General features: G+C 46.9%; 1 protein-coding gene across 1 annotated transcript in view; it reads left to right on the forward strand.

Annotated features, from left to right (window-relative positions):
• The first annotated feature begins 3,265 nt into the window (after window positions 1–3,265).
• The window catches only part of LOC106813300 (double-strand break repair protein MRE11A-like), a 13,897-nt gene continuing 5,438 nt past the window's right edge, over window positions 3,266–11,724 (forward strand). The window contains exons 1-6 of the mRNA XM_014817403.1: window positions 3,266–3,486; window positions 3,812–3,942; window positions 5,450–5,600; window positions 5,919–6,111; window positions 6,542–6,768; window positions 7,142–7,321. Coding sequence (XP_014672889.1) covers window positions 3,390–3,486; window positions 3,812–3,942; window positions 5,450–5,600; window positions 5,919–6,111; window positions 6,542–6,768; window positions 7,142–7,321 — 979 coding nt within the window. The 5' untranslated portion in view covers window positions 3,266–3,389. The remainder of the gene's footprint in view (window positions 3,487–3,811; window positions 3,943–5,449; window positions 5,601–5,918; window positions 6,112–6,541; window positions 6,769–7,141; window positions 7,322–11,724) is intronic.

An 11,724-nucleotide genomic window follows, 5' to 3' on the forward strand; every position in this document is an offset into this window, starting at 1 on the left:
AACACACACATAGCATTTTTAGAGAATGTTCGTTGTCAGACCAGATCCAGAATAACAGGAATTGGTGGCCCAGTCCTGGTGAAGCCACGCGTGAGGCAGCGCCAGGAACAATTTTGTTTTGTTATCATGGCGTCTGTGCTCAGTGCAATCAGCAGGGGGCTCATGGCCCTGTGGCCCCACTTACTTCCCCTCCCAGGTTGCTTGTTCTGCATAAGAAATTTATTTTTATATATAAGACCAAAAAAAACGCCTCGGAAGTACAAACAACGTACTTAATTTATCCAACGAGGAACCATGTGCTAATCATCTAAGACTCCATGATGTTTCTTAAGAGTTGTGCTATTGATGATTCTATTAGATATGCGTGCACTGAGCAAGAATGCAACTTGGAATACACACACTCTTTAGGAAAGACTGGCCAACTAACAAGAAAAACGGGACAGAAACTGACCATATCGTCTGACAAGCACACTAAGTGAAAACATGGCAAACAAATACAAAGAAGTTCTCAACATAATATACCACAACAAGACACACACATAAAGAAACCAATTAGCACTCAATCTTATCGCACTAAGTTCAGAAAAAATTATTTGAAAAAAATGCCTATATATCTATAATAAATATATAATACCAGCGCCCACTGCCTACACGCCCTCAGCCGACGACATACACCACAATTAGACTTTCTGCAGATGCGACCCAGTCCACACAACACAGACTTCCCTACCCTACATCACCACCAAAAGTCTGTCACGTTAACTACCAGTAGTCCAGAGCCCCACACCCACAACACAGCCAGATATTACAACCGAAAAGAGGGGCACACGTTTGGCGTGTGCATGTCTGCCAAATTTTCAGTTGGGGTCATTTTGCATAAACCAAAAATTCGTCAATTCGCCGAACCCGGGTGCTCGCTGGCAATGAAAGCTAGTTAGCTATAGTAGAATTAAGTCCAAGGAGTCCACCACGGACTCCCCTGCATACTGTACAAATCAGGGAGTCCGACAAGTAAAATCCAGGGAGGATATTGGACTCGCCAAGAACTCGGTCGTTATTTCGCATCACCTGTCCTAAAGTAATCCCGCATATCACGACTAACTACAAGTTGGTACCCGACGTTCCTGCCGAGTTGGCACACTGGTTGCAAGCATCCCTCTAAACTCCACTTTACCTTTTCCGCGCTTCCCCTTCCTCCTCAAGGCTTCCTCCTAGGCCACCAATCCCCACACCTCGTCGCGGACGCCCCCCACCGCCGAGGCAGCGAACCCCTCGCCCTCCCCCCGCGAGCCCCGCTCGCCCCCCCCTCCCCCTCGCTCCGCGCCCCACCCACCGCTCGCCCCCCCCCCCCCCCCCCCTCCCCGCACGCCGCCTTGCCCCCGCTCCGCCCCACCTCGCCCCCACGCCCCTCTCCCGCCCGGCCGGCCCTCCCCCCCCCCACCCCCCCCCCTCACACCGCCCGCCCCCCGTCATCCCCCCGACGCCTCGACAGTCCCATCGCCGCTGAGTGAACCCTCGCCCGTCCCGCCGGCGCTTCCGTTCGCGCGCGCGTCCCGCAGCGTCCTCGTCCCCCAGCCCGGGAGCCGCTCCTCCCAGTTCCCCCCCTCAACCCTCCCCTCCCAACCCTGCTCCCAGCCACCAGCGCCGGCAACCCTCCCCCACCCTCCTCCCCCCACCGGCGCCGGCGAACCCCCCCACCACCACCCACACCACGCTACACTACTAACTACCACCCACACCTGGCGCAGAGTCTCACCTATTTCAACCCGCCGCCACCTGCCCCTCCAGCCCCGCCTATGACCAATCTCACATCTGAGACCGCTGGTCCACTTTGCGCCACCCCAACCACCGCGCGCCTGCCAGCCACCCTCCCCGCAGAACGCAGCCTCCCCACCAGTCTGCACGCCACCGCGCCCCTGACACCCCCACCAGACGGCCCACAGACGCAAGACATCCCCTAGCCCTGCACCCGAAAAATATATAGCAGTCCTCCTGGCCCATAACTACTCCGCTCTTTATGCCCTCCTCTCGTCCGAACATTGTACCAACCTCCCCGACCACCCTCCTCAAATATACTTTACGTGCACTATCCCCTCCGCACCTCATAAGTACCACACCACTCACCCGCCCGCGTCAACATTCTCTGTCATCATCACCTCTCGAGCGCCGCTCATCCACTCCTTCCCCACCCCCCCCCCCGTACACACTCACGATCCCCGCCCCACATCACCATCCCACGACGCCACACCCCAGCCGCCGCGCCCGCGCTACCAGCCCGCCCCCACCCCCAACCCCCCCCCGGCCACCCCCAACCTCACACACACACACTACTCACACACACACTCTTATCATCTACCACGACTCGCTTGCGCTTATATTGGCTTGTCACACACAGCAACAACACACACACACCACTACACTGGACACACAGCGAGGCCACACCCCAGACCCGCGCGCGCGCGCGCGGCAACACATCGTAACGCGCTGAAGATCCGTCCACACTTACAACCACAAAATCATGGTGATCCAAAATTCGTAGGGGGCGACATTTGATATGATGTTCCCCTCTGAAAATTCGTTGGGGGGGGACATGTCCCCTGTCCCCCCTGGATTGTCGCCTCTGCGCCCGGCAGCGTCTATTTTGCCAACAACTGCAGCAATAATTGCAATTATAGTAATGTATAGTAGTAATAGTATGTATATATAATGAGTAAAATGTTTTTTATGGAAAATACATCAGAAAACTTACACTATCTAGCTATTAGGGTTAGGGCACTTTTTAGGGTTTTTGCATCATTCTTTAATATATCCGTAAAATATATGGTAAAATGAGAAGTGCCTAGTAAACATATCCTACCACCCTTTCAGCCGGCTGCGTTTTCTTCAGTCAAAGCAAATCGAAGCAGCCCAATCAGAAGGCCGCTAAATCCTTCCGTTTGGAAAAAAAAATTTTGCGGTCGGGCGAATAGCCAGAATTCCCTATGGGCCCGACGGTCGGGCGAATAGAAAGAATACCCTATTGGCCCGACGGTCGGGCGAAAAGCCTCGGCCATGTATATAGCGCCACCTAGGGATAGATTTTGTTCATGGTCATTTTGAAGAGGTTTAGACTATTACATTAATTATTCCCTACAATCACATACGAATTTAATAGCGTTTCATAAATTTCTATGTATGATTACGTGTCATTAACGTTACTGCTAAATTAAAAAGCGTTTTTATACTAAATTGTTAAACATAGTCATAGGGCTGTGGCACTTGTTTATTTCGCGCCAAAAGATGGAAAAATCCAAAGACGATTTCTAACATCTATTTTGAGGTCTTGTTTTGAGGTGAATTTGAACTTTTATAGAACACTGAGGTAACGGGTCAGGGTGGCAAATATAGCAATGGGGCAAGAATCTGAAAAAGATGATGAGAATATAATGAATATCCTTGTCGCTACAGATATTCACTTGGGCTATGGAGAAAAAGATCCAATACGTGGTGAGTATTACTCGCCCCACGAATCACTCACTCGCTGAACAAATCACGTCTCACTGAGTTCAAATTGTTTACGGCGAGATCTCATTGCGAGTCAAGCATTTTTAAGAACCCCCGGATTTTAATCATGGGCTAATGATAATGTTATAGGCTTATGGTTGGATTGATAAATATATTCATCACACTTCAATGATTACACGTACTATATCACTGACACTGGTTAGATCAGCCCTCATCGCTGCTAATTGTCTATGTTAGCCTATTGTTACGCGTACGTGTGTGCGTGTGATTTAGTAATGATGTACCGTACACTGTGCATTTTGTGCAGGAAATGATTCTTTGGTCACATTCGAGGAGATCCTTCAACATGCACAGGCACAGAAGGTCGACTTCATATTGCTTGGCGGCGATCTATTCCACGAAAACAAACCCTCGCGAAAAATCGTCCATGGCTGCATGGTGAGAAGTTGAAGCTCGACTGGGCTTGGTAAAACCACAGGCACTTGAAGCGTTTCAATAAAATATAATGATAAATAAATACGAAATCTATTTACTACCAATTAAGTTCTTAATGTTTCTATACTCTCTTACACCTAGTAATATTATTGCCGACAGTTTCCTGTAAATTCCGTCCAAATCCTATTTGCAACATACGCTTGCGGCCGCCATTCCTCACGCGGCTGCACTGTGCACACTTACACTTATATATATAGCAGGTATAGGAAAGTGTGCTGCCCAAATTCGCTCGACGCTCGCTGGTATTCACACGATTACAACACAAATATTCAACCATTCTACTCCATCTCTGTTTCTATTTCAACAACAGTGTTCACTTGTTATAAAAACATATTGTCTCTGTTCGTAACCGAGCTGTGTCACGCGAAATCACACAAAGACTGACGAAATTCTCGCGTTCGCTAACGTTGCCCAGTAAATGTAAATGGCTGTCAGAATCAGGAAACACCCACCGGCGCTCTTCGTGCCCTCATTCTTGCGCCGCAACGCTGCAACGTTTTTGCAACGCTCCAATGGCGAAGCTCGTACGGGAGTTGGAAAGCAGTGCGCCGCCTATAGCCCATAGACTGGTACTCGCTCCCACCTCTCTGCTTAGCTTAGTTACTCGATGGGTAATCGAGGTGGGAGCGAGTACCAGTCTATATAGCCCTGTACTTGCAGCCATTTACATTTACTGGGCAACGTTAGCGAACGTGAGAATTTCGTCAGTCTTTGTGTGATTTCGCGTAACACAGCTCGGTTACGAACAGAGACAGTATGTTTTTATAACAAGTAAACACTGTTGTTGAAATAGAAACAAAGATGGAGTAGAATGGTTGAATATATTTGTGTTGTAATCGTGTGAAATCCAGCGAGCGTCGAGCGAATTTGGGCAGCACGCTTTCCTACCTGCTATATATATAAGTGTAAGTGTGCACAGTGCAGCCGCGTGAGGAATGGCGGCCGCAAGCGTATGTTGCAAATAGGATTTGGACGGAATTTACAGGAAACTGTCGGCAATAATATTAATACTAATAGGTGAAAGAGAGTCTAGAAACATTAAGAATTTGGTAGTAAATAGATTTCGTATTTATTTACCATTATATTTTATTGAAACGCTTCAAGTGCCTGTGGGTAAGACTACTTGCAATGTGACTGCATATAGTCACACTGTCTCGTTTATTGTTGAGGACGGTCAGTTGATACATCGGTGGTGTACATAGGTGTGGTGTAGACCTGCATAGATTCCAGCTTGCCCAATTAACTAAAATATTTCTACCAATTCTTTTGTAACATTGAGTGTTGTCCACATTTATCAGGTGTATGGTGTAGTGTAATTGGGCTATATTCTTATAGAGTTAGGTCAATCCCTGTGTGTGTGTGTGTGTGTGCACGTGCGTGTGTCTGAAAAACTAGTGTTGATAGCAGCTCCTGAACATGTATCAGTAATTAAACCTTTATTTTCATTCAGGCCTTGCTGCGAAAGTACTGCATGGGGAACAAGCCGTGTCAAGTGGAATTCCTAAGCGATCAATCCATCAACTTCATGGATAGTCATTTTCCTGTGGTGAACTATGAAGATCCCAACATGAACATCGGTATCCCTGTGTTCAGCATTCATGGTAAGAGTGAAGAAGTGTCACACTGTTAAATTTGTAAAGATATAATTTGTGCAAGATAGATTTCGCATTCCCTGCGATTATTTATTTATATAATGTACAATATTATTTCTTACATAAATTGAACAACATGTAATAATATCTATACTGTGTATATCAGAAGTAGATAATAGGGAACCTATCTTCCCCCCCCCCTTATATATCCTTATTATCTACTTCTGGTGTATATGGTATATAGATATAGCATGTGTTCGTGCTATATATTACTGTTATAATAATGTTCACTTTTTGTATTGATTTATTAATGTATGCTGATGTCAGGTAACCACGATGACCCGTGCGGTGCAGGGCAGCTGTGTGCAGTAGACCTGCTAAGTGTTGCTGGACTCGTAAACTACTTTGGAAAAGCAAGATCGCTAGATGATATTCAAATCTCACCTTTGCTGCTGCAGAAGGGAGAGACAAAGCTGGCGCTATATGGTTTAGGCAGTGTCCGAGATGAGAGGCTTCATAGGTTTGTAAAGTATAGGGTCTTTAGGAACGTTAGCCATACGTATTACATAATGAATATTAAGAATATTAGGGGTCGCCCTTAAGATTTTGTGTTTGCAGTAACATGACCTATAATATTAAATGATCAGCTTCTTAGTCCGTGTTATTCAATAATTGACAGTGCTGAGTTAAGTTGATGCTGACAATCTGATAGTCCAGCGGACTAGTTGGTACTGCAGTCTATGTACTCATCCGTGAGTAAACCTGGTAGTTTTAGGCCCCGTTCATGCATGACCTTCAGCTCCAGTTCGATTTAATAGTTGGGTTATGCTTTCATTTAAGCCATTGTAGTTTTATTATTGCTCTACTTACTATTATATCATATTATATACTTATACTGGATAGAATAAATGTCGTGAAGATTTTGAGCTACGCGTTACAAATGTTCACAGGTTGTTTTTGAATTCGCACGTGACCATGCTGCGGCCGCGCGACGACCCCGACTCGTGGTTCAATGTCTTCGTCCTGCATCAGAACCGTGCGAAGCACGACTCTAAGAACTACATTCCAGAGAGCTTCCTCGACGACTTTCTCGACCTCGTTGTATGGGGTCACGAGCACGAGTGTCGACTAGAACCAGAGTGGAACCCTGAGCAGAATTACTATGTCAGTCAGCCAGGTGAGATGAACACCACCTACTCGTGGGCGTGTCCAGCTGCAGTGCACTGCAATCTTTCGCGGTCAGATCATAAACATTTTCAGTGCTCGAAATGAATGTTCGATGGCAGTTCATTGCATGATTAAATATTAATTTCCGTTAAATATGGTCACGTGTATTATTATTTCCCATTCGGAGGACTGGATCGATCGATGGACTGGATCGATCGATTAACCTTCTTGTTAACTACAAACCTACCAATTTAGCACCACTGTTCAATTCTACCCAGTACCTCAGTCGCTGCCATGGAAATAAGATACTAGTTTGACTAAGTATCTTAGTGTCTCTATTTATTTCTATGGTCACTGCAAAGTTTTGTTGTCGCGCTTCGCAGGCAGTCCGATCGCGACATCTCTCAGTGAAGGCGAGATGGTGCGGAAGCATATTGGACTGCTGAAGATCAACAAGAAGAGTTTCAAGATGGAGAAGATTCTGCTGGAAACTGTGCGGCCGTTTATCACCGAAGACCTCAGACTAAGTGACACCAGCCTTGACCCCTCAGAGGAGGGCATCGGTGAGTCACTTAGCCGTCAGCCGGACACAGTCAAGACCTGTATTAATTAGCGGTCACCTCTATAGAACGGACACCTTTCTATAAAGGACAACCTCTATAGAACGGACACCTTTCTATAAAGGACACCTCTATAGAAAAGCGGACACCTTTTTATAAAGGGACACTTTTTGGTGGTTCTGCTGAGTGGCCAAGTTAATCACAGTGAACACCACCTTTATTAAAATGGGCACCATCGAATGGACACTTACATTGCCAGACTCCCCTTGACCGCGACCCGCCAGGCCACCACGACGCAGACTGTCTATAGAGCCCCTACTGAGTATTAATAATAAGTCAATGTCTACTGAATACAGGTTCTGACTGTAAAGCGATTCGTCACTTGTTACTTCCGCTGATGGCGCACACAGTGCTCGTGTTAATATGTATCGTGTTTCTATGTCGTAACTCTATGTAGTACTTGTGTGTCGCCGGTGTTTGAAGAGAAGAAACGGATAGCAAGACTACTGCTACCCGAAAAGATTAGGTGATCGATCAGACACGCGGCTAGGCGTTGACCAGCTACTAGGCAATAGAGGCAGTCCTACCTTTAACCTCTCATCCAAGGTATATACGGGAAGACCGCCGGCTACGAAAGGACAACAATGGCTCCTTATCAAAAGTCACCTCCACATTAGCAACACCACCCCCGAGGCACTTGCCATCACTTCTTAGAATTTGATTCTCAGCGTCGTCTGAGTCTAGTATGGGTGTACGGTACCGCAAAATCAGGCCCCGTCCCACATCTGATCGCACCATAGCAAAATACACGCGACACTAACAACACCCATGACCCTCACCAACCTATGCAGCGATCACGAGCGAGCCCACCGGCAGCCCACCCGTTATCCTCTCAGCATACTGAAAGGATCTTGGGAATTTTCCGGAGCAGTCTCATGCATGGTCAGTACCTTAACCCCCGGTAATCTCACGTGTGCCGTTTCTAGTGGCTCGACCCCCAGTGAAAAAAATACACGGGGGAGAGGCCCTTGGCGCCGCATTAGCCCCGCCGAAAATATCCCCCACAAAAAGAAAAAAGGCCCCGCTCAAATTTGCACTAAGAGTTCATGCCAAACCAAATTTAGAGCGCTGCTATTGGTGCGAGGGCATCGCGCCATCACGCCGCCGCGCTATTCGGGAAAAGTAGTCCGCCCAGAAAAATAAATTTTTATTGTTTTTCCCCTGACTGTGCGTCAGCCGACGCCCCGGATTAAGAACACCGCGTCCGGGTTGTGTTGCCGAGCCCCCTACGACCTCCTTCAAATGTTACTCGGCGGATGACTTCCATTATTCAATTTATCGTAAATTGTTACTCCAATTTATCGTTGAATTCGATTTGTTGGTTTTCAGGCTCCAGAGTTGAACTACTACGACCACCCACGGACCGCTGATTCGACAACGTTTCCTATCAGTGATTCGCGCGCCGCAAGCTGAGGTCCCCCTTGTCGAGAAAAAAGTGGCCAATCCCAAACCGAGATTAATTCACTTTTCGAAAAGAAGCTCATTAGGGGAGACCCCCTGAAAGACGGCAACACTAGTAGGCATCAGCTATTTCAAACCCGAAGAAAATGCCTGTGTTTAGCCGCTATAGCAACATCACTTGTGGTGCAATTACTTTATTCGTGTGTACTATACGTGGAAACAAGTGTTAGGAGCGTAACAGTTTTCTCCTAAACTGTGGTAGACAGCAGTTATAACAAAATATACAATAAGTAGCATTATTATTATTATTGCAGTTTTTATTAATTAATTATTGTGTTTATATGTATTCCTTTGTTATAAATTACATTATACCCATTTTATTATAATACGATCTCTATATAAAGTTATACCCCCAGCTTTGCAATGCGCGCTGTGCTGGCACAGATTATTTATTGTGATAGGTTCGATGTAGTTATACTACTTGATATCAAACCTTAATTATAGTAATTAAATAGTGAGATTTAGTTAACATTAGTAATTTAATAGATAGTCCGACAATTAACTGCGCTTGGTATGACATCTTATAAACATCTTGGGCAACCTGTGTGTGTGAATTGTCTGTCCCGTAGGGTGCATCGAAATGGCAATGTCCTGAGGAAGAGTTGACAAATCTCGCGGAGTCCGAAGGATCTCGTGCAGGAATATTTCTCGCGCGCCGACAGCGCAAGAACAAGCTACTGCTGCTCAACCGAGAGGCGAGTTCGGGGATGCGGTCCAGAGGTAACCCGTGTCCATTCTGTTTGCCGACACACAATGGCACATGCCACCCAGCCATTTACTTGATTATTTCTATTTTTTACTTATCTCGTCCTGACGACACCCGGTCAGCGGAGTGCAGCTAGTACGGACTAGCAGAATGGTGTCCGGTCACAGCGTGCGTCCTCCACTGGTTATCATTAATCTACGTTTGTATTACTTCCTCCCCTAAAGTGCTTGAGGTTGATAATTATACCAGCTCTGCATCAAGCTTTTTTTTGCAATATTCTTACGGGCGCTCATTCGCCATCGTACGAGCCGGAAATGGATTTCGTTTGAAAAACTATACTGGTGTGCATTACTACCTCCAATCCGTTCTCTACACCCAACTTAAGAGATCAGCCAGATACTGGTTCATCTAGTGTAAGCTATTACAATTACGAGACTCAATACGTGTTACAACTGGATAGCAGTGGCACGAAATAACAGAACCTTGCGGCAACTCACTGAGCCACGGAACCCCGCTGCCAATCATCATTTGCGAGAAATGTGAGAACTCAAAGCGTATGCGTGCGTGCGATGGCGTGCCGTCGCCATCGACGTGCTTCCTCGGAATCATTACAATTACTACATGTACTCATCGTGTATGAGTTTCGTAGACGAAGATTGAAGAAGCGATCCGCAATAGTCGGAACTCCCGCTAACACCCGGACTCAAAGCGAGTATAACCCAGCTAACCAGACCGAACTCCCGAGCGATAAACTCGCCACAAACAGAAGCTCCCATCCTGGCCTCTTTCAGCCCGCCGCAACCTCGAGGGCTAGCAAGAGGCACGTCAAGCCCAATATACGGGAGGAGGAGCGGAAGGGAAGAGGCGATGATCCACGCATCCAGACAGCTGATGACCTGACGAGACACATTCCAGGTCACCTGCTATTTTCACTATATCGCCACCTCCGAGACCCCGATCCGAGCACGAGACATAATACCTCTCCTATCCACGGTGTTACGTTTCCACACAATCTCTCTACAAGTGGCAGCATAAAAGCCCCCGCGATACGTTACTAACGAGCTTGCAGCCACCCCCGCTTATCATATTTTTCTGCAACTTTAATTCTTCGTCTTCCGGTCTTGGTTAGCGTGCTCAGAGGTGTGACTCTCTCTCAGTCTGGCACCTGGTTGCAAGTGACCACTGCAATGTGAGATTGTTCAACCGCTAGCAAGTGGCGGTGCAAAATAGTAACTCCTCTGCGCATGTGTGTATTAGGTGTACGTGTTTGTGGGTTTCGCCGCTAATGGCGAATTGTCCCTTGTGACAAGGTGAGGGAGGCACTGAACGCCCCGGCTGACTAACTCCAGCCCGCAACGACGCGCGAGACCAGTTCACTGCACGATGACATTCGACTCGATGACGCGGAGGCGGCGGGAGCTGGGACGGTCAAGAGCGGACGTGGGCGCGGAGGGAGAGGTCGCGAGCAGTCGGGGCTCCCGCGGTGGCAGAGGAAGCCGAGGAGGACAGAGGACGCCGGAAACAGTAAGAGGTTAAGAGATTGCGCTTGAAACCAGTTGTCAACTCGAGGAAACTACGGGTACAAACTTGAGTAGCCGTGATATGCGATTTACTTGAGCAGGGTGCGACATATTACGGCGAGTCTGGAGTCGCAATACTCCTGATTTACTGTCGACTCCCTGATTCTAATTGCAGGAGTCCGTGTGCACTCTGAATAATTTTACTATATACTAACTAGTTCATTCAGAGCACGGCTTCGGGGGGGGGGGGCGGAGGAGGGGAATTAAGACATTTTTTTAGGACAATGACCAAGAAAATTGGCAGACATGCTACGCGAAATGTCAACTTGTTTGTTAATATCTGCGGTACTACTTGTATACTGCAGACTTCGTTTTGATGGTAGGTGAGTCCGTGGACTCGCATTTTCAAAAGTTTATTTCTACCCTGCTTAGGTAATTATTTTTATTATGATTATAGAATTTTTTCAAATAATTTTTTCATAACTTAGTGAATAAGTGAATGACTAATGTGTTTTTATGGACTTTTTTACTATGATTCATTAATTTTGTATGCTACAATAGTGTCTCTATTGCTTCAGAATTCATCACTATGAGTTCTTTCAGCTGTCGACAGCTGTCATGGAGGCGAGAAACGGTACACGAGTCGGCTGGTCCAGATA

Source organism: Priapulus caudatus, unplaced genomic scaffold, assembly GCF_000485595.1.
Source record: "Priapulus caudatus unplaced genomic scaffold, Priapulus_caudatus-5.0.1 Scaffold753, whole genome shotgun sequence".
Taxonomy (NCBI): Eukaryota; Metazoa; Priapulida; class Priapulimorpha; order Priapulimorphida; family Priapulidae; genus Priapulus; species Priapulus caudatus.